This window comes from Pholcus phalangioides, unplaced genomic scaffold (assembly GCF_987345545.1).
Source record: "Pholcus phalangioides strain wild (caught in Gottingen) unplaced genomic scaffold, Ppha-v1.0 ptg000015l_1, whole genome shotgun sequence".
NCBI lineage: Eukaryota > Metazoa > Arthropoda > Arachnida > Araneae > Pholcidae > Pholcus > Pholcus phalangioides.
Genome location: NW_028301608.1, coordinates 43,206,040 through 43,230,343, shown reverse-complemented (window position 1 = coordinate 43,230,343; position 24,304 = coordinate 43,206,040). Strand labels below are relative to the sequence as shown.

The 24,304-nt window shown below is 32.8% G+C and overlaps 1 protein-coding gene across 4 annotated transcripts in view; it reads right to left on the bottom strand.

Moving 5' to 3' along the window:
- Positions 1-2,203: 2,203 nt before the first annotated feature.
- Positions 2,204-24,304, bottom strand: part of LOC149076058 (ubiquitin carboxyl-terminal hydrolase 25-like) — a 39,152-nt gene continuing 17,051 nt past the window's right edge. For 3 of the 4 annotated variants that reach the window (XM_089243583.1, XM_089243582.1, XM_089243585.1), the window contains 13 exons: positions 23,725-23,820; positions 23,447-23,608; positions 21,114-21,379; positions 20,790-20,860; positions 17,775-18,003; positions 17,186-17,398; positions 16,008-16,150; positions 15,359-15,540; positions 14,565-14,729; positions 12,959-13,088; positions 10,701-10,899; positions 8,229-8,378; positions 2,204-2,401 (listed from right to left, as the gene is read on the bottom strand). In XM_089243583.1, the coding sequence (XP_089099709.1) occupies positions 2,334-2,401; positions 8,229-8,378; positions 10,701-10,899; positions 12,959-13,088; positions 14,565-14,729; positions 15,359-15,540; positions 16,008-16,150; positions 17,186-17,398; positions 17,775-18,003; positions 20,790-20,860; positions 21,114-21,379; positions 23,447-23,608; positions 23,725-23,820 (2,074 nt within the window). In that variant the 3' untranslated portion in view covers positions 2,204-2,333. Of the gene's footprint in view, positions 2,402-7,367; positions 8,379-10,700; positions 10,900-12,958; positions 13,089-14,564; positions 14,730-15,358; positions 15,541-16,007; positions 16,151-17,185; positions 17,399-17,774; positions 18,004-20,789; positions 20,861-21,113; positions 21,380-23,446; positions 23,609-23,724; positions 23,821-24,304 lie in introns of those variants that run through there. The other variant, XM_089243584.1, reaches the window with a different exon arrangement.

Sequence of the window (24,304 nt, the reverse complement as noted above, 5' to 3'; positions counted from 1 at the left end):
CACACAAGCCATTTATTAAAAATCACAGCTTTTGTTTTTTCTTCAAGAGAAGTAACACACAATCTATCATGGGTTTTGCAAAATGGGACAATTAGTACAGTGAAACCTCTTCTTGGTTACAAACATTGTTTTCTTTTAAGAATGAACACATTTTCACTAATCCTTTTTTTTTCAAAACTAAAGTTGTATATATATACATGCAACAATTTTGGAGTATGATACAAATTCCGAAAATGGACATCATGAACATAGTAAAAATACACTACTTCGTGTAGGAAACAAAAACATTTAACAAACAAGAAATTGGAGATTGGAGGTCACACATAAATGACTCAAATGATACGTAATTTAACATAAAAAAATTCAAACAAACAAGATTTATAAAAAAATATATCTGTATAAGAAGCTATCACAACAGTAATATTTCATATGTTAAAACTGGATATTTCTTTTTTCAGAATTCATGCAATACATACAATACTAATAATATTAAAAAAAATATATGTATAAGTGTATTTAATTATGGTAAATTTCACCCAAGTAATTAGAAATTTTAAAATAAGCAATCATCAATATGAATGAGAAATACGGCTTGATTCGGAGGAATTAAAATTGAACAAAACAACGAATTCAAATTTAACGCAACTTTATAGGAACTGGAACAAATCTGAAATTTATCGCAAAAAATATTTCTGAGTTAAAAGATACTGATAAGAATGAATAACATCCTTTAAAGAGAGAAAAAGAGCATTAGATCAAAATACTTCACACTCAACATCAAAATATGAAAAAAGTAAAAATTCATAATTCTAAGAAAAATAGAAATATAGTATAACCAATTCCGGAAAAGATCACCTTCTGTTATTCAGAAAAGCGGCCCTTGAAAGAGATAGGACCCTTTATAGAGAGGTCTCACTATATGCAATTATAAATTCAAATTAATGCAAGCTTAACAGGCCATAAATTGGAAATGAAAAATAAAAAAATGCTGAAATTACACCGATCACAAACACGCCCCTGACATAAAAAAACTTAGAATGTATGTTAGGTGGATTTGAAACCAAAAATGTTATAATCATTCCATACAATCAATATATATACCAGGTGTACAAGTATGAAATGCGGATTTCAGAAAACAGATGGTGCACCAATGCAGTTTGTGCTATGAAGATTTGACACTGCGCCATTTTGTTGTGTCATCAACAAGTGTCAGATGCGCACGAGTGATAAATTGGAAAAGTGTGTGCATAGTGTTGTATTGCTGTGTTCAATATATCGATAGTTATACTGAACAAAGAGCATTCGCGGGCAGCATTAATTTTTTTGTTTTCATTTGAAGAAAACTGCTGCTGAATCATACCGATTACTTCGAGAAGCTTATGGTAAACATGCTCCATCGCAAGATACGTGTGAATGATGGTTTCGGTTTTTCAAAAGTGGCGACTTCGATGTTGCAGACAAGGAACATGGAAAACCGCCAAAAAAAAAGAAGATGTGGAATTGGAAGCATTGTTGGACAAAGATGATACCACACAGACACAAAAACAACTTGCAGTTCAATTAGGCGTTAGTCAACAAGCTGTTTCCAATCGCAATGCCCCATGACAACGTGAAATGCTCCTTGACAATGTTCAATAGTCAATGTGCAATGCTCCATCACATACAGCAAAAACGGTTCGTGGCACGTTGGAAGCACTCAGCTAGTTCTACCTTTGCATTGATGGGTCACGCACTCTCTGAGCAACGCTTTGGTTCGTACGAAGATGTGAAAAAATAGCTCGATGAATGGTTCGCAGCAAAAGGGGAAGATTTTTAGTGACGTGGTATTCACAAATTTCAGGAAAGATGGGGGAAATGTATAACAAGCAATAGAGCATACTTTGAATAAAGCACTTTTTATCATTCTTCCGAATTTAACGTGTTTTTTTAAAAAAAAAAATCTGCATTTCATACTTGTACACCTGGTATGTATATAACAATGTGAAAAAAGGGATGTAAATGGGATGTAAATTTTAAAAGGTGGGAATAAATGAATGATAACTATTTGCATTGATAGAAATTCATCAATATTGATTTTACACAGACACTTGTATGGTTAAGCAGTGGCAGCTTCATCATTCATGCACCTTGTACACATTCCTCTGCAGAATTTCTAAAAAAGTGGTATATGCTGGAGAATGTGTGTACTGAGTTTATGTGTGGCTCTAACATATTTATGTTGTCAGAGTTATGCATGTCTCGTATCCTGGTGGTGCTGCTGCCACCTATCTTATAGATTTATCACCACCTATCTTGCAGATCTTTAGGAGTGATTGCTCTCTGCAGGGAGACTTTCAAAATGGAGACCGGCTTGCATTCATGCCTTGAAGTTGGAAAAATGATGAAGCTGACAAGCTTTCAACTGAAAAGCCAAGAAAGATAAATCTAATATAATTAAGAGTTAAGAAAAATTTTCCCCAATCTGAGATGACATGATTCCTTGCGATATACTGATCATAAATATATATATATATACTGATCACATTTAATTTGAAAACCCTAAAAATGCCAATATCATTGAGATTATAAGAAAACCAGTTTGTATGAATATAAATTTACATATAAAAATCATAATTTTAAGAATGTGATGAATGACACGTGAACAGAAGCTGTAACGGACACAGTATATGCTACTATTTTCTATATATTCAACACTGGTAATTAAATACATTTAATAAAAACTGATGCACTATATTTCTTGAAATAATTGCATAAGTGTGACAATGTTGAATAAAATAATACAGTCGATAATCGATATAATGAGCCCCTTCCTCCCATCAAAAACAGACATATTGGGAGGGTCGTTATATTTCAAAAGTAAAACATATATGATAGTTGTTTGGTGAAAACATTGTCGACTGTATATATAATAAATATCAATATATTTGTGAGTTTAACGTAAGCACTGTATTTAACTTCCACATAATTCTATTTTACAAACAAATATTTGTTTGCTTACTCAATGCTCAGAATAATCAATTCTGAAGACTAGCAATATTACTCATTAACTAGCTGATGATTATATGCTAATGCACATAGTTATTTTTTTAAAGTTTGTAATTTTCAAAACAAAAAACACATGCTAAAAAATAACATTACAACTTAGTTCAATTGATTTCATTAACATTTGAAGATTGAAAAAGTGTTTAAAAAATTATAATTTATGTTTTAGCAGCAAAACAACTGCATATCGACAAACTATACAATAATCATCAATACATATCATAAAAATAACATGAATTAGAGAGGTGATAAACAAAGCAAACTACATACAGTAGTACCTTGAGTTAACCCTTTATGGTGTCTCTATAGATGGACCTACCTGTTTACATTGTTTTCTATGGGTTTGGGAAAATGCCTGCCATTCGAAGAATTAAAGAGTTTAATTCTTTCATAGTGAAAAACTTGCATCTCTAAGCAATTTTTTCAAATGACCTATTCATTACAATAACACTCAAATAAAGCCACAGAACATCCTATAGTAGAATGTTCTATGCAAAATAAAAGTGGTTTTGCTCACACGACAGATATAGTACACATTACAGTCCAACACATATCATTGTCTACTTCAACTTATTATAAGTGCTCAAACTATATAGTGTATTACAAATGAGCTTTTTTTAATATGCCCAATGCTTGTTAATCAAATGTTTTCTAAAAAGTTCATTTTCAGTGGACATCTTTGTATAGATATCTCTGCTGTTTTCCCCCTATTGAAGTCGAGAGACACAACTCAAGGTACCACTGTACTGCGTTTTTCTAAATGAAATACTACTATTTGACCGTAATAAACATTCCTCTACAGAATTGCTAACAAACTGGTACATGCATAATGTGTTCTGAGTGTATGAGTGATCCTAATGCATAATAAAAACACTACTACTTGACCATTCATGGACCTCGAACCCATTCCTGCATAGAATTTCTAACGAACTGGTACATGCTTAGAGTTACCGGATTCGAATACTGAGAAAAGAGGATGCCTGCACATGCGCACTCTTAATGACATCACTTATCATAATTTCTGCAATAGATGGCGCCACTACTCCGACCAATAAAACCGGTCATAATGGGGTTACTAGATTCAAAAACTGAGAAAGGAGGACACCCACCCACACACCCTTAGTGACGTCACTTATCCCAATTTTTTCAACAGGTGGCACCACTGTTCTGCCCAATAAAACCGGCCACAACAATAATTTTTCCTCAACTTAAAAAAAAAAAGCAGAAACAAAAAATTCTGGGAATTTCAATGGCTATTGGTGAATGCATATGGGGGAAAAACCCACAAAAACACTCATATCAATGAAAAAATGTGTGTTCCAAAGTGAAGAAAAACATTTTCCCCAGAAAAAAAGAAAAATAATTCTGGAAACCTGAAAAGGAGGACAAAAGGGAAAATTTTCCAAAACATAAGAGGACACTTGAAATGACACAAAAAAGGAAAACAGTTGGTAACCCTATACATGCCGGAATGCGTGTGTGTCAGTTAGGGTTACCAACTGTCTTCCTTTTTGATGTTATTTGAAGCGTTCTTCTATGTTTCGGAAAATTCGGCCATTTGACCTCCTTTTCAAGTTTATAGAATTGTTTATCTTATTTTCTGGGCAAAGTTTTTTTCTTCACTTTGAAACATTTACCTCTTTATTGATATGAGTGTTTGTGTCGTCCCCCCCCCCCCCCCACACACATTCACCAATAGCTGTCGAAATTCCCAGAATTTTTTGTGTTTCTACTTTTTTTAACAGTTGCGTTTTAGAGTTGGGAAAAATTATAGTTGTGGCCATTTTAGTTGGTCGAAATATTGGCGCCATCCACTGGGAAAATTGGGAAAAGTGACGTGACTAATGATGTGCACGCAGGCATCCTCCTTTCTCAGTTTTCAAATCTGGTAACCCTAGCCTCAGTGTATGTGAAACCCTAACAAATTTATGTTGTCAGAATTGTGCTTGCTGTTGCCACCATCTGTCTTCCATATTTTAAAGTAAGGGATAGAACACCGCAATATGATGCGTTGCAACAATTTTTTGTTACACCTCCAAGCTTAACATAAGAATTACAATAGTACATACACAAAACATCTTCACAACACAATTTAATTTTTAGCAATAGCACCTATTTTATTTTCATACACAAAAAATTCCTGTTAAAAAATATCACCTTGATTATCAGATACTTGAGATACTTGCAATTCGAAAAATATATATATATTTCAATGTGATTTGAACATTGTCATTAACATTTTTTGGCTTTTGTCAGTTTTTATTTCGAATTCAATGTAAGCATCACAAGCTCTAAAGTTGGCTGTTTGTTTTTTTTTCTCTTTTTAAATGAGAAGCGCTGCAGAAGTTCACTCAAAGTAGAATATGACAAATCACAAACAATTTAAGTGCCAGCAAAATTTCCTAGGCGATGAGCATGACCGTTCCTCATGAAAAACTGAAAAAACAGTCCCAAATAATTTTTTAGATTTTTCCAGGACTTGATATGAATTGGTTTTCATGTTGAAAAACACACTCAGGACTCCCACTCAAAAAATTATGAAATGTAGGAAAAAGTAGGACTGTGGGGGAGGGGGGGGGGATACCCCTATGTTGGGCCAAAACCGCATACTAGCAACCACGTTTAATTCTTTGGTTTCTTCTCACAATATATTACATTCTTTTTTTCGAGGAGTCTTCCACATTCCAGTCTGTCAACTCTCTTCGACAATGCACAGCAAATTATGAAGACGAAAGTTTTTTAAGAATAACACTTTTTCAAGACCACTTCTAAAAGCACAGAGAGATTCAATGTAAATAAGTCAAGGTGAACCGGATAGTTTTACTGTGTTGCCCATCCTTTTTTTAAAGGGATTTGTTTACATTTTACTATTCAATGCCAGTGTAATCATTTTTGATAAATGAGGCACTTTCATTTCTAGCTCTTTGCTGAGCATTGTAAATATTGTTTGTGGCTCTGCCTACTATAAAAATACAGAAGACAATTGAATGCTATTGGGTAGCATCAGAATCACCAAACATACAGAATAGGCCTATGTATCCAACTCTTTGTAATGCAAACTGTTGTTTCACCTATACACAAAATGTGGAGTATAATTTTGAATTATGAATGTTAGTTACTATCCTGCTCACACAGGACTATGAACTAGTAAATACAAAATTACTTTTTCCACCCAGACAGAAGTTTTAATAACTACTCTACTTTTTGAACCCTCAAAAGTAAACAAAAGAAAAATTAATAAACCAAATGATCCACATACACTGCCCAAATAAGCTAAAAAATGATACAATTTCTACTTTGGCAGAATCATTAATTGCAATCTACTACATTTGTATTATTTGGCAATATATCAATGATTCCCTCCTCAATTAAAATTACGCTCCTCAATTACAATTTTGTTGATAGGATTTGGTAGGAAAAGTAGGACAAAAACCAGAAAGTAAGGCTGGGATTACACTACAAAAGTTTGATAAAAGTTCTCTTATAAAACTTGAAGAATGCAACTAATAATTATACTGGTTACATTCGCGCAAATGTAATTGATAAACATATTGGTTGCATTTTTTAAGTTTTATAAAATAACTTTTATTAAACTTTTATAGAGTAATCCTGGACTAAGACATTTTAAGCAAAAAAAGTAGGACAAGTGGGAGCCTTTCACACTGCAATAAAATCCGCAAATTTTGTGTCATCCTTATAGATATATATATACTTCAATTCAGCAATCACATGTGGAAAATTTCAGGTGCCAATATCAACTTTCTAGGCATTGTGATCTGGCACACATGGTATATGCCAACCCTTGACAATATATATAGTTGGGCTGAGAGTCGATCAGAATTTTTAACCAGTTGATCTAAAAATTTTATTCCATTAATCGAATATTCCGTATGCTCACCATTTATAATAAATGTAATGGTAACTGTATAATATTAATTGATGCTATAAAAATATATATTTTATTTCAACACACCTATTTGCTAGATGTAAAGAAATATAAGAATGAATTAAATTAAGAAATTGAGGCCACCCGCTTAAAGCAATTTAATATGCGAAACATATTTGTCAAATCCTAGAATTCTTTCACTTGAATCTTATTTTTCCTAGAAAATCAGTTATTTTAAGTTAGCCACTGATTCTAAAACTACTTTCTATCATACTGTTGCTCGTTTTCCTAAGAACTCCTCCCTAAATGTTACTTGGGGGTAGAGGAGTCTGTGCTTCCAGGATATCAAAACTGTTTGTTCACAGTGGAGACAAAAAATTTCAGTCATTTTCTAAAATTTCCATCAAACTAAATATGAAATTAAAATTCTTTTTTTTTTCATCCCAAAAAATTTCATCGAAATATTGATTCAAAATATGGTAACATGTCTGAAATATTATGTATTGGAACATATAATTGAACATATCTAATTAATTTAGTAAAATAAATCAAGTCAAACTATAAACTTTTAATAAAAATTTTAGTCAAATTTTAATTGAATTAACTCAAAATTTTAATTGTGATTAACAACTAATCCGACCACAGCCCTAGTATGTTGAGATAAATTGATGCCTTAAAGTTCCAGGCCAATTAGTCATTAGATATAAATTAAGCAATAGAATTGGAAAATATAACATTGTGTTTCTCAATTAAAACATTTCCCGTAATTTGGTTATGTAGCTTCATTCAGTTCAATACTGAATAAACGAGGTTTCACTGTACATTCATGAGGGAGGGGGGAGAAAGAAAAGGTACTGCTCCATTCTCTCTCTTATTAATTTTTAAGCATGGGCATGTGTTATGAGTCACAAATCACATGTTAGTCCAGTTCATCGCATAGATGCCCCATTGCAGGAAAATAATAAACTGTAAATCAAGGAGAAAGATGAGCTACTCCAACATCTGGAACAACAGTAATTACATAGTACTATCACATTGAAGCTGAAGTGCCACCAGTATATTTGGTATCCACAGTTTTGCATTCATCTTTGACAAATTTCAAGGAAAAAAAATGGGAAAGGCATGATGAAAACAAACTAGCAATAAATTACAGAAAATGATTTTTTTTAAATCTGCATATAATTTTGTGTGCAATGATGCGGGGGGAAAATTAAAATATGCAATTTTTTTGCAAGTTGATGAGAATTTAATTCAATTTTCATGGTGTTCATTCAGCTATTTAGAAATGCAGAATATTCACCAGATTTGATTGCTATAGTCATTGCAGAATGGAACTTCTCATCCAGGTTTGAATATCGGAATGATGCAGGTTCTTTAGTTTTTTGCAAGCCTTTTCCTGGTTCCTCTAGAAGCTTGGCAAAGAAGTCTTGGAGCTTCTCAGCTTTCTGAGCTGAAGATTAAATAGGAAAAGGTAATTGTTTCATAGAAGTAAAAAAGAACAAACTTAAATAAATGAATGTTATACCATATTTTCCTCAGTATAATCTGCGGATTATGTGTTAAAAAAGTGGTTAAACATTGAAAAATGTGAATTATCTACCACTCCAAACAATCTGCAGAAAATATGTTATCAGCTGCTAATAGATGGCAAAACCAGTCAAGTTACTAAGATTTTTTTTCTGCAGCTGCTTTATATCCCACCCAATTAGAAAGACTTTTACCATCGCTGGTGAGCGGGTGAGACTGCGTCTGAGTTTTATACACGTGTGTATAGTATCTGAGTGAGTAGTGTGTTTGAAAATCCAAAGCAGTTTGTTATTTACTCTTCCTTTGTATATTGAAAATGGTGAAAAGAAAGTATGCATTACACTGTTCAGTTCAAAATTTTCAAGTAAAAAAAAAGCTGAAGAATTTGGAAACAGAAGCAGACCATTCATTCGACATCGATGAGTCCAACATTCGAATTTGAAGGATGAATGAAGAAAACTTTGATAAAAGTGGAGAAAAAAAACAAGGATCTTTCTGTCATGGAAATGCATTTTGGCCATCATTGGAAGATGAATTACATCACTGAATTATATCAGAAAGAGAAAAAAAGGAGTGCCAATTTCACCTATAAGGATTTGTTTACAGGCAAAGGCTGAAGAGATGAAGATTGAAAATTTTAAAGGCGGTCCCATTTGGTGTTACTGGTTTATGAGAAGAGAAAAGTTAGCAGTTCGAAATCACAAAACTTTAGGGCAAATGTTACCAGTAGATTGGGAAGAGAAATCAGAATTTTAAAAATACACAAAAAATTAATTGCTGAAAATAATTTTCGATAGCGATATTTATAATATGGATGAAGTGTTATTACAATTTGGTTGTCCTCCAAATAGGACTGTTGAACAGTTGATGCAGCAGGAGCAAACAATATTTCGATTAGCCCAACAGGACATGAAAAACCCTCATTTACAATGGTTTCGTTCTGTTCAGCTATGGGAGAAAAATTACCACCTATGGTTATATTCAGACCAATACCAAAAGAAAATGTTTTGAAAGAATTAGAAGTTTGGGGCAATCTGAAAGGATGGATGCATGAGGGAACCATGATGTCGTGGCTGTAGTGTATTGTGTAAAAGAAAAGGCAGCATTTTTAAGCCATGTGGTCTTCTAATTATAGATTCAATGAAAGCTCATATTTAAGAAAACGTAAAAGACACCTGCAAAAATTGTGGTGCTTGTCTTTCAGTCATACCTGGTGGTTTGACTAAAGAAGTCACTTACAATTTTAGAAGTTGCAGCCTTTAATAAAGAAGAAGTTGCAGCCTTTACGGAATAAACAGGTCATTTAAAAGAAAAGTTTGAGCTTATTGAAAAAAGTTTTGGATGACTGAAGGAATTCATTCCTATACAAAAGGTGGAAATTTATGCCGAGCTTCCTATGCTGAAGTATGCCAGTGGGTTAGTGATGCCTGGAAAGAAGTGACTATAAAAACTATAGAGATCATTCACAAAATGTGGACAAAACTTTGGACTCCAGTAATTCTGACTCTGAAAATAAAAATCCTGTTGATGATCACACTGACCCTTTCGAATTAGATGAAGAACTGCTGCACTTATTTACTGTGAATTTGAAAGTTTTTGATTGAACTGTAAATTTTGTGTGTAAATAATGCAATCTATATATATTATACAAAATTTATTGTCTGTGTGCATGTTCTCTATACAAATCTACAATTTTAGACTGGTAATCACCAAAAATTTTACATATTTATATCAAACAGGAACCGTCTTGAGTGATGGGCTACTTCAAAAGTTTGTCAGAGCTGGACAAATGCCCAAAATGGACAAAAAATTGTCGGGCAAACAATGGCTCCTGGGCTTCAACAATCACTTTTGGAATGTTTACTTTGGTTGAAGTGGTTCTCAAACAATACATTTGATGCCTTTATAATGATTTGTCACTTTTTCAATCCTCCCTATAATTGAAGAAAATCCAGGCACTGCCAAGTATTATTGCTAGTTGTTTCATAAATAAACTTTATTAATTAGCATACCAACGGATTAGTACACTAATTAATGAAGTTTATATTGATACACAGTTTTCATTTTTTATTTTTAAATCTTGCGGAGATAATACACCGCTACAGTTTTTTCTTTCTTTCTTAAAATTCTCATGCAGATTACGCACCATGGATTATATGCAGGAAAATATGGTATGTTATAAAGATAAAAAAGAACATCACTGTCTTAAAAAAAGATACTGCAACAGAATGGAAGAAATACTCACGTGCAAGACCTGTTACACCCACCATCTCAAACCACCTTCCTCTCACTTCCTCTGCAACTTTTTGATCATGAACTGAATCATCTGAAGTATTCAAATATTGCACGCATGGAACGATATGTTCCAATGCATCTGATAGGGCTTCGACTGCTTCTTTTAAATCTTGATTTTGGAACCGAGAAGCAACTGCTTCATTCAGTCTCTAAAAATAAATCAGTCACATGGTTAAAAGGAGAAATTAATCACCTAATCTTCTGCCTATATATAATCCACACATGCAGTATGCAGTGCATGTATATATGTAGTAACATATACTCAAACAAATTCATTCATAAATACGTACTGAACTCATAAACACACAATGAAATAAATTCACTCATAGTTCACCATAAATATGGTGAAGTATGGCAGCACTATAAGCCTTTTTTTTCTCAATCAATCAAATCAAATTTATTGTTATCATATATAATTTACCAAGGAGTCGAGCAAAAAAAAAAAAAAAAAAAAAGACCCATTCTGGTAAATGCTAGTAAAAATTTGTATGGAAAACAGAATAGTCAACTAAAAAAATCTAAATTATTAAAATCAAAATTCATGGCAACAGAGGAGTACAATTTAAAAACAGTTCTATATGCTGCATCATCTAAAAATATAAATTTTTTGGATGTTGGAATTACACAGAAACATACTTCATGCTAGGTAGGTTCACACCATAAATACTCCAACATGCACAATTTGTTTAAGGTTCCATGGGGGAATATGGATTAGGTGCATGCATGGTTTCATAGTAGCAGTGTGTAATTAGCAAATGCTAATATTTCTCTACTACTTTCCTGCATCATCACTGATGAAATCTTAACCCCCCCCCCCCCGTTGTACAGGCTATCGGAAACAAATTTGGACTATGAATGGTTAAAGTTCATAGATAAATCTCAAAAACTAGTACTATTGTAAACATATTAGAAATGATAGAAAAGAAGAGAAAACATTTTTCTATTCTTTTCCCTTCTGCCAGTCATCCTTTCACCATGGCATGTAATACTGTATTTTTCCCCTCAGTCAAACCATAGTGAGAAAGAAAATAAATATACCGCTGAAGGGGGAAATTTTTCAGTTTACAAGGTTATTGGTGAAGAGTATAGGAAGAAGAGAGAATTCAATGTTATTTCTTCTATCTACCTTGGGTCGAGATATCTCACTCTGGTACATTAAGAGGTTAAGGAAGGAGAGGGATTTTTTTGTTACATTTTTTATAATAAAAACTTTATCATTCTACTGACGCCTTTGAAAAATTATTTTTTAATGGATTATTTTTTTACAATATTCATTCTTTATTGTATCTCTCCAAAAAAAAAGTACAGGTAACACACAGTGGTTTATAATCTGCACAAAGAAATTTAGGCATTTTAATATAAAACCTACAGATTATATTCAAGAAATTAAGGTACAACAAATATGGATATAATCAAACTAGGTTGATGCAAACAGTACAAAATAATCTAGTATTTAGATCATATAAACCATTACTTTTTTTCACCAAGACAAAATAAAAATTTTAAAAATCAATAAGTGGTGTCATACTAATAGGAAAAATCACATATTCAAAGATTCAGAAAACTGGCTGATGTGACGGATTCAGAAAAGAAAATTTAACTACCTCCGCAGGGAATCGAATCATCTTCCCCTTTCACAATCTGGGTGAGCGGGATAATCCATTATACTACAGAAGCAACATAATCTTTCCTTAGAGCACATATTGGTTAAACAAGACTGCACACGGTCAGACCAAACTCTGTTAATATTATTCTGACATTCGCCACCACATGGCAACTTATATGAAGGTGTTTGTTGCTTCTGTAGCATATTGGTCTGGTGCAGCGTTTTTTAATTTTTTCCCTCCTTTGGACCATATTTTCTTCATGTGCCACCCCTCCCCCCCAACCAGGAGCAAGATTTTTTCTTAAGTAAATTTAGTGAATTTTTTTAATGTATAAATAAGGTCAGTCTCCAGACCCAAAGGCTAGTTTTCTTATGGGTGCTTTATGTTAGGCCCAGAAGCATCAGAAGTATTTTCGACCCATGGGTGCTCACGCAGGCATGCATAAGCCCCTTTCCCTTCCCCTGAAGGATACCAAACATTTAAAATTAAAAACATTAAAGAATATTTCATAACCAGGAAAGAAAAAATTAGTATATTAAGAAAGGAAAATATATTCCAGCAATGATTTTTTTCTTTTCCACATTAAAAAAAAACCACTTACTAGAATGCTCTGCCTCCTGTAATAATAAAGCAGTTTGGGATCAAGACCCTTGAACTTCTTGTTGGTATTACCAATGAGTACTTTATTAAGCTTGATACATTCAGAAAAGTAATTCAGTGACACATCATATCTGTAATTAAAAAAAAAATCACCACTCAACATCAGGCCATCAAAGCCAATATGAAGTATTATAACAATAAATAATTGAAAAGAAATGAATATAAAATAATTCTGAAGGATCCTGTAAAAATATCATGAGTTTTAGAAGAAACTCTGCAGTGTGTTGATGTTTAAAATTTATATTTTCTTGCCATGCACTTTTTCTGCTAGTTGCTATGTTTGCATAATTTATTTTTTCTCCCAAAGGAGTCTCTTCCCCCCCCCCCCAATAAAAGCTCATATTAATAGTAGTTTAAGATATTCTCATTAATGCCCACATACTATAAAAAGGTTTTGTACAAATCCCTTCACAAGATGATTTATCACATTCTATTCCAGATTCCTCTCTATTGGTTGTATTCAAGGTAAAATACATTCTTTCGAGAAAGAGCTCTGAGGGAATGGCAAAAAAAAAAAAAAGAACAATTCAGAACAGCACTGGAGGAAACCAAGCTGCTGAACCAGAGGCAGATTATGGCTATGTCTCTCCCTTCTTCCCCCCCCCCTTTTTATGCAAATCTTGATCACCCAATTTTATGGCCTTTTTAACCCCCACTGTGAATACATCAAGCCGAACAGCTTATGTAGCTTACAACATATTTAAAAATTATACAATAAAATATTTGAATAGATCTAAAAACTTTTAGTGATAATTTCATTCATCTTATCTATATATATAAAATTGATTTTCTGTGTGTGTGTTCTCTATACTAATCAACATTTTTTTTACAAATTATTGCAAAATTTTACATATGTATCAAACAGGGCCCCGGATTGAATGATAGGCTACTTTAAAAGTTTCTCAGAGCTAGGCAAAAAACTGTTAGGCAACAATGGTTCCTGGGCCTCAGCAATCATTTTTGGAATATGCCTTCACAATGGTTTGTCACTTTTTCAATACCCCCCCCCCCCTCCTCCAGTAATTGAAGAAAACCTGGGCAGCGCCAGGTATTACAGTTGGATCCCGTTATAATGAATGCCAAGAGACAGGAGGAATCACTTCGTTAAAACAAAATTTCGTTATAAAGGAATTCCAGGTTACCTAGTATTGTTCCTATGTAAACTTATTTGGGGGATTAGAAAAGCGTTCGTTAAATCGAGATTTTCGCTGTAATGGTATTCATTAAAACGGGATTCGACTATATAGCTAGTTTCATATAATATCCATAATGTTAAGGGCAATCTTCATGGCCAATACCTATTTTCACATAGAAAACTATACAGTCACAATCTAATTTTGTGCTACTTTGAGCATATAAAGTCTCAACATGTGCTTACAAGTGCAGTTTCTTCTGCATGAATATTTGTGCTCTTGTGCTAAAATTACACTGAATGTAATATGTAAACATTTTGACCATGAGACCATATTTTCACAAAAATGTGAAGAAAAAAAAAACATTGATTTCAAAAACAAAAGTTCACGTTAATCAAATGAAAATACACATACTGATTGTGATGAAAGGTGTTTAGGCCAATCACAAACATTGTTACAAGATGTCGAAATTTCCCATAGTCTTCATGCCATCGTGCATATGTTGAGTGGTAATTCTCGGTCAGCGTTCGGTTAAGTTCTTCTAGTTTTTGAGCAGCTGCTTTTCTCAACAGCTCACCACTACAAAGCAAATCATTAAAGTATTGCAAACTGAACTGCAAATGCAAACCAAAATTGCAAGTTAAATTCAAATAATGTATATAATGAAAATGTGAATTGGTTATTATAAGCTGGAAAAACCTATGAATAAATGTTGGGAGAAGTACACTAATGGGATTAAAAAAAAAAAAAAAAAAAAAAGTAATTAAAGGCCACTGAATGAAATCTAGAGAAGCTTGGCAAATGTCAACATCAGCAAAGAAACTGATCTGAATTGAACTAAACTGAATTGGATTCACTGCTCAAAAATATTCCAATATTTTGCAACTTACTGTATGACTATAGAAAATTCAGTATGTATATAGAAAAATGTGTTGTTAGTGCTTGATGGATTGAGAATAAGTGTGCCGGGGCAGACAAAAATATATACTGGTATACAGAAAACCTAAAAAGACCAACACCCTTCCTAGAATATGGGAAAGAGATAAGATCGATATACCCAGACGGTCACATGAAAGACAAAAACATGTTGCAACACACAGCTTTTCACGACCAACTATTGTTCTTAATGGCTCAAAGGAACAGTTAATATGAATATTAAATTTTGCAAATAATAATAATAAAAGCACAATTGTGATTAATCTACAAACCCTGGTTTTTCGTCCAATTCAGGTATTGTAAACTGTTCAAGAATAGAGAGGGACAGGTATGGATCAGCTGATTCGGAATTGCGTAATATATAAACTCCAATATGCTGAAGCCTTGAATCCTCTGAAGCTGGGGTGGGTAACCTTGCAATCCTCCTTAGCCTAGAGACCTCCTGCTTAAGCGCCTACACACAAATAAACATAAAACATCATTTTAAAAAATCTGGAAAAAACTATATTTAAAGCTATGAAAATTATATTTAAAGCTATGAAAATTATATTTAAAGCTATGAAAATTATATTTAAAGCTATGAAAATTATATTTAAAGCTATGAAAATTATATTTAAAGCTATGAAAATTATATTTAAAGCTATGAAAATTATATTTAAAGCTATGAAAATTATATTTAAAGCTATGAAAATTATATTTAAAGCTATGAAAATTATATTTAAAGCTATGAAAATTATATTTAAAGCTATGAAAATTATATTTAAAGCTATGAAAATTATATTTAAAGCTATGAAAATTATATAAATGCACATTTGCAAAAAAAATATATAATCATGGAAGCAAATAAAAATTAGAAATGTGATAGTTCATGTTCACATAAACCAGAGATAAATACAAAAAATAAAGTGAAAAAAATCAAACCTCTTCTAGAGCAGCAACAACACCACTAGCTGCAGCAGTTTTAGAGAACTGTTCAACTTTGCTCATAGTAGCTTTGAGCACTAAAGCAGCATGGTCCAAAGCCAAAGAGCTATCTGTAGCTACCTCTGGATCTTCCACTATTACTGAAAAATAATCAACATGAATCAAGAGTTTGGTTAACATATAAAAAAGAAAACTAAAAATGAAGTTGAACACCTGAATTAAAAAATCAGATAAGAAAGGCCAATGACACAGAGAATAGTGCATGGCAACATACAGTTGAACAGAAATATTTCATACTAATCTAATTCTGTATGTACCAACATAACAAGGATTTAGTTTTGAAAAGTAACCCTCAAAACAGGGTATGTATAAAGCATTTAAAATGCTCAAAATTTGTAAATATTTATCTAGTTTTAAGTAAATAAAAAAAAAATAAAAAATATGCATTACACTATTGCCATACCTTTAGAAACAAATGCTCTGTATTTGTATAAGCTATGGAAGCCTTTTAGAACAGTGAAAGAACGAAGTGAATGATATGTATACAGTAGGGGCATGGAACTTGTTGCTCATGAGATATTGATGAACTCTTCAATTATACACTCCATACCAATTACATTCATGAGTTGAGATCATGCTGATTTGAGTCTGAACATTTGTCAGAGTTATCATATGAAAGCTCTTCCGCTGATGAGCATGGATGGGGCTACAGAATACAGACTATAAAAGGGTTGATGTTGCCCAGTAAACAGGATTCGTAAAAAATTGACTTAACCATAAAAGGAGGGGTTCTGTTCCAGATTATAAACATTCTGTCTATCTAAATTAAAATGGACAAGCCAGATCTTTTAAAATCTATTGCAATGCCCCCCAGTTTCAAAATAAGGATTCTTATGAATAAGACTTGGTAAGAAACAAGAAGTTTTTTTTTTAATACAAAGTTGAAAAATATCACGAAAAATCGAAACAAAGGACAAATGCAACATAACTCATCATTGAAAAGCTCTGTGGACTGTCATTATTTTTAGGAAGTTTTGAAAGGAGGAATCAGTATCTTCTATTTCAGGTGTAGTTTTCATTTTATTTCAAACGAAATCAGTAGTCAACATGTTCACATTAAACTGAGATATTTCCTATTCTCAAACATTGCATATTCTCTTGAAAGTTCTGCCTACCCATTTTTCTTTCACCAACAATTGTACAATCCCCATCACCAGCTACTGGTCCGAAAGGTGTCATAGTTGAGGAATCTTTCTTATGGCTCTGTTCAAGGTCCCATTGTTGCAATTCATTGAGGAAATTGTCATTGTCATGCTCAACATATTTCTGGAGATCTTCGGGAAGACCATCCAAGTTATCTGGGTTGATCATTTCACTTTCTCGGGTCTCTGTAAAACAGAAAAAGTAAAAAACTTTAAAAAGTTTTATAAAAAAAAATTGTGATGTCTAGAAACGATCTGAATGCTGGAGGAGAATCCAGCTGAAAGTAATACAACAGTTCAAAATAATTCTGGCAAAATTTGTGTTGGTACAAAAACATTAACTGAAAGTGGTTTTAACCTCTGTCTGTAGCCCAACTGTATTTATTTAATGAGCACAGCATTGCGACCAGAATATCTGTTGCACCATGGACATGAAATCTGTGTTTTTGAGCAACACAATTATCTTCTAAATGCCATATTCATCTCTCATCTCAAATTAAATAAAATTAAGGTTAGTTATACACACACATCTTTAATTCACACAAATAACACAGAATCTTACCTTCAAAAAGATCAGGTCTGCATTGGTCAACGTACATCAAGCAATATGCAGATGCTAACTGCTGGCCACCCATTGAATCTTTTTGCAGCTCTGTCCATGTAGCATCAGTAACAGTGATATCGTTGAACTTGAGCCACATTTGTCGTCTAGGGCTGTATACATAAGCCCAATAATGACCAGATGCAGCATGGCCTTCATGAACCAGTACTGCATGTAACCTGTATGGTTCCTGCAAAATTACAAAAAAAAAAGGAGAAATAAAACTGACTTAACATGATGAATCAAAGTTAAAAAAAAAAGTTTTTCCCAATAATTGACTCACTCTATTATAATTAACTTATCTAGAGAAATGGTTCCCAAATTTTGCCATGCATGAAGACTGAAAAGAGAGGAAACAGTAAGTTTAGGTTGCATAAGAGGCTGGTTTGATCATTAGTGCTTTGAGACCAAAAAGCTAGGGAACCACTAATCTAGAGCAGTGGTTCTTGACTGGGAGCCCCAGGATATTCCAGAGGGCCATGGAGGAAAATATAGCAAAAGGGGAGCCACGGCTACTGATAAGGAGGCCATGAAGAAATTTATTAAAAAAGAGTAACCAAAAAAATTTAATTTCAAACAAAATGCATATAGAATATTTTTTTCCCACAATTTCCCCCCATTTAAATAATATTAACAAAGATTTGATTGATTGATTGGTTGGCAGGATATTTCAACGCCGAGCATAAGGCAGAGATTACACTATAAAAGTTTCATAAAAATTAATTTATAAAACGTGAAAACTGCAACCAATAAGGTTACCAGTTGCATTTTTCAAGTTTTATAAATGAACTTTTATGAACATTTTATAGTGTAATCCCATCCTAAGGATCTAAGTAGTTGAAAGATGAAATTTAGCACTTGAAGTATCAAAAATTTTAAGTTTCATGAAAACAAGCACAATGATTATTTTTTGTGCGTTCATCGAATTTTTCATAAGTAGGTCTCTGATTTTTATGACCTAAAGATGAAACGTCATTGCTGATAAGTTATTAGCAACTGTTTCTTCTTTAGGTTATAAAAATCAGAGCTTGTGTTATAAATAATTATAAGGTTTCGAGATGAATGTATTTATATATACAGTGTGTCACTTTATTGACAGTGATTGACAGCAACATTTATTCCAAGACAACCAACCAAAAAACGCTAAATGCAGTTTTTTTGGCATCAGGAGACAGGGAAACAACTTAGTAAATTTGATTTTTGAGCACATGGTGTCCGTATAAAAAGTTAAAATGTTTATTTCAATAACTATGCAACCCCTTGCAACATGAATGGCATATCTGACTTTATTTTTAAACACGTTATTTGGATAATTTTTTTAATTGAAAGTATTCCTGTAGGGTGAACAGTTTGCCAGTAAAATACCATACGCCCTGTTACCTATGCACCCTGTACATTACATATAGTAGTGTCTGTTATGTGAAATATTGTGTTGTGTTTAAGCCAACTCACACGTTTGTTCACCTGCGAGAGAGATCACATTATGAACCAAAAAGCCACTTGGAGATAGCTTGTCATCCAACGAGACATCAGATTTTCACGATGAATGTAAATCAAAATTATGATCAATAAACCAATAATTTTCTTATTTGAAATCTGGTTATTTAAAATTTCTGATTAGTTTGAAATTCTGATTTACCCAAATTCAAATTTACCCAAGAAAAACTAAAACTAATTTGTAAATAATTCTAACTTCATCCTGTACAGTAACACTTGATGCCACCGTAAGAAATAATAATAAAAAAAATTATACAAGACCAAATCCGTTTTTCTTTACAATACAGTAACCCCTCTTTATAATGCACAACAAAAAACACAATATAACCACAACTGCTTTATCTTAATTCCAGAGTTGCCAACTGCTATGGTTTGTAGTTTCTACGACTGAACTTTAACTTTTACGGAAAGTGCCCTTGTTTATACATAATTGTTTGATTTATTATTAATACTTGTTTATATAAAGCCATTTTTATACATTCCATAAATGCAAATATACACAACCTGTTTGAAAAACAATTTTTTCCCAGTTTCTATTTTATTTTATTTATTTTATTAACCATTTAAAGGCCAATGTTCCATAAATGGAACATAGTTTTTATTTACAAAAATATCAGATAAGAACTGAGAGATTCAAAAATTTCCGGTTTTTTAACTATATAGATGAGAGTTCAAAATATTTTTTTGAAATAAATTCGGAAACTTCAGGTTGATATAAACATTTTTGACAGAATTTTGAAATATGACATTTTTGTGTGGGACATTTTTCCCTATTGTGATTAAAATTTGCCAAAATTTGAAGTAAACTGAAAATTATTTTGTGTGTCTCTGCCTCTACCACTTAATATATCAAAGTAAATCAATTAGTTTCTTTGTACTGTTAAACATTAAAGAGCTACGCATGTTGAAAAATGCATGTTCCATTTATGGAACATTGGCTTTTCAAGAGAGCAGGATTCTAGGGATATCTAATATGCAGTGCACTGCTTTGATTTTCCCGTTCGAACCCCAGGGTATTGTCATCATTTGACATGTGTATAGGGACTAATTCTGGGTAATGACACAGAGGAATGTGCTTTCTGGGGTGGATTGTTTATATTGGGTGAGTACATTTTTATTCTTGCATTCTTAGAAATGTATGTTTTAGCGAACTGCAGACTAATCAAACCGAGGTAGACAATCTTAGTCTTGTTGCGATCAGCTGAGTGCAACCATATCAAAAAGATATCACATTAGAAGAAGTTGTAAAATATTTAGAAACTTTTTTCAGATTCCGAATTAGAGGATGTGGATATTGCCAATTACGTACTAATGAAAATAGGAACATCACATATGAAGTCTGAAAGTCCCAAGTCTGAAATTCTTGAATTTTAATCATTGATTTTAATAAAAGGCATGAGCTATTCAAATATGTATTATACTGAGGCACAGACTAGGGGTGCCTATACTTTGTTCACTTTCTTATAACTGAAACCTTACCTTTTGGAGGGATTCTTCACAATAAATTTCTTTTATTGTACAATCAATTTTATTAATTGAGTCTTGAAGCTCTGAAAGAATATTGAACAAAATTAAATTATAACATAGTAAATCAAGTTTATGATTTATATATAAAAACACGTGCATACTAAAATCAAAAAGCAAACTTAGACTTTTGATGAGAGAGAAAACCACTGTTAGGAGAAATTAAAAAAAAAAACAGATTCGCACATTACATTTAATGTTCTCCAAATGAGTGCGCTTTGCTATTTTGATTTGGATCTACTTCTAATTAGCATGTACATTTTCAAGACCAGACCTCACCTCTTACATCACTCGCTACTTCAGTTCTCCATCTCCTAAGGCAACTTTGTAAAACCCTCAACTCAACATCAGAGACGTGCAAAGGTGAGGGCTTCATCTCACTAGGAACTGTAACTTCTTGCATTGGCTCACAATCTGAGGCAGGCATTGGCATCAGTAGCTGATTCACAGATGGAGGCCTAAATGTTAAGCCCTGTTGCTGTGCTGGCATGGTTATATCATTGGTGAATTTATGAGGTGAATTTCGGGGAGAATCATTACTGACACTGAAAATGACACCAGGTAAATCAGAATAGAAGAGGAAATAATACAAATTGCTCTCAAAACAAAGCTAAAAAAATCTAATTCATATTCTTTCTGCTTTAATTTATTACAAGTTCTCAAGGAACAATGACAGATTGGTTTATTTATTATTTAACAGAAATAGCCATTCAGGATTTTCACATCCTTCAAAATGTTGTATGATTGTCTCGTTTAATCAAGAGATCCAAGACAAAAAGTCAATAATATGTACTTAGGTGTTAGAAGTAACTTCAACTCCTAGAACAGCGGTTCCCAATCTGTCTGTCACTAGATGATTATTATTAATCTAAATTTCTCGAGAAGTGATGCATTGCTTCTGGAAGGACCATTGGAATAACCAAGTAAATAATATATTACATGCCATCAAGTCCACAATTTGCCAATGAAGGAATGAACTACAAAGAAAGAGTCCTGCTTATGAAGGTTTTTAACAACAGCTGGCTGATGCGAAGATATATTTAAGAAAGAGAAAATTCAACTGCCCTTGAGGGGAATCAAATCCACATCCTTTCATTTGCCGGGTGAGAGCCCTAGATCACTAGACTACAGAGACAACAAATATCTCACTCTTTCCTTAGAGCTCATGTGCACTGAACGGGACCATACCTGGACTAGGTCTAGTACGCTCACCCAGCAAATGAGAGGACATAAGTTCAATTCCCTGCAAGGCAGTTGAATTTTCTTTCTTTCCTAAACATACCTTCACATCAGCCAGCTGTTAAAACCTTTATATGGATAGCGGAGAGTGACATCTTCAGACAAGTCCTACTTGCCCAGTTGAACATAGGACACCATCGCCTTACCAACTCATATCTTTTAATAAGAGAGAGTCAACCAGAGTGCCCACATTGTCAAAGCCCATTGATCATGTTTTTAGTTGTCCACATCATTGTTATCATTTTACCGCAACTTCTGGTCAGAATCACCAATTGCTTCACTACATTTTATGTGACTATTGTGATGCATCTCACATTTTTAAATTCATCAAAGCCATAGTTATTTATAGCAAATTAGTATTTTTACGATCTAGGACATTGTTTTCACATTTCATGCGTTATTTTTTTTTTTGTCACATATACACACAAAAAAAATCTGGTCTTAGTTTTGGTTGGTCATTTGTATTGGCATAGTTTGACTGAACTGATCCTTGCAAAAAAAAAAAATACTAAATTGTTTCGTCAGAGCAGGCAAGATTACTACAAAGTGCTAGAAATTTTGGAATTCCCAAGGGTGTAATGAATGTAAAAATTTCAATGTGTCCCGATGTCAAGTAGATGGTACAACAAGAACTCACACAAGTACTAAATTACTAAGAAGTCAATACAGAAATCTCAAATTCTGCCTTTTATATTAAGGACTTGAAAATTCAGACAACAGATATTGGAGGAGATGATAAATATATAAATGTTAGAATAATGGGTAATTGTCAATAATAAGACTTGATCTTGTGTCATTTTATATGTCCGACATGACTTATAACATTTTTTGATGTGGACAATGTGCACTGCAACATGTGTATTATTATTAATAAAGGCGAAACCATACATTGTGTGAAAGAAATCCTAGACTTGAATCTATCACATCAGAAATTAGAATAAGTTTGGTTCATTTAATTGTACCACAATCACAAGAATGTTATTTTGTCCCAGAGAAAAACCATAAAATTGGAGTTTTGAATTTTTTGGCCATTGAAAAATGCTCGTGGTGCTATGTGCAATGATTGTTGTTTAGATTCAAGAACATTATTTCAACCTCAAGATAATTTACAGAACCATGATACTACATTTTGTCGATTCAGTCCTCTTTAACAGAAACAATTTCTTCATGAATTGCACACTTGTTACTTGAGCTGGACTCTGTGTAGCAACGTAGAAAGATTAAGAAGAGTGTGTAAAAAATATCATGGTCAAAACTAGTGCTGCCAATGTACATAATAAAACATTATATTTATGCTGGAGGGTGATGCATCTTTACTTTCTCGATGGCATAATCTATTACAAAATATCTTCATAAGAAATATATACACATACCTAGACACTGAAGATGGTGAGGCCATTTCAACATCCTCTGACCCTGATGATGATAAAGGCAGACTAGACTCCATAGACTTTTTGCTCTCAACAAACTCAAGAGTATATTGCAAGACATCCTGAAGCGGAACTCTTTTTGGCCCCGAACCATAATTAAGATACCTAACAAATATAAAAATGGCATCATTCTATTTTAGAGAAAAAAATCTCAAATGTGAAACACATGAGTTAAAATTTTAATAGTTAAGAGTTCTCAAATAACTTTTTAAAATTCTTACTTCTCTAATCTGTTTTGCAATTTATCTCTTTCGTCTTTTAATCGCCTAACTTGTTCCCTTTTAGTCCTAGTAATTTCTTTATTATGTTCCATGTACCTTTGTGAAACAGACAAATATGAATGAGTGAACTATAGTATAAGTATAATGAACTATAACTTCATAATTGCAGTTAAATGAACGTTAAGAAAAAAAATTCATTAATGCTTAGGCAAAAAAAATATCAATTTTGACATTAAAAACTATAGCAATCAATGCGCAACATTCCTATATAATGGTATAATCATGATTACATATGAAATAAGAACATAACCTTGATACAGGACCCGATATAACAAACTCTGATTGAACAAATTCCTTGATTTAAAGATTTTTTATTCTGGAATTCTGTTGAAAATAAAGGTTTAATAAAAAATAAAACCTTAAAATTAAATAAAACCTTTATTTAACGAATAAAAATCCTTGATACAACAAAAAAATTTTAGCTATCTTAAATTTTCTTTATTTCTCATCACCTAAAACCCACAATCCCAAGATTTTACCTTCAGTTCATCTTTACAGACAAACAAACAGGGAGTGTAGG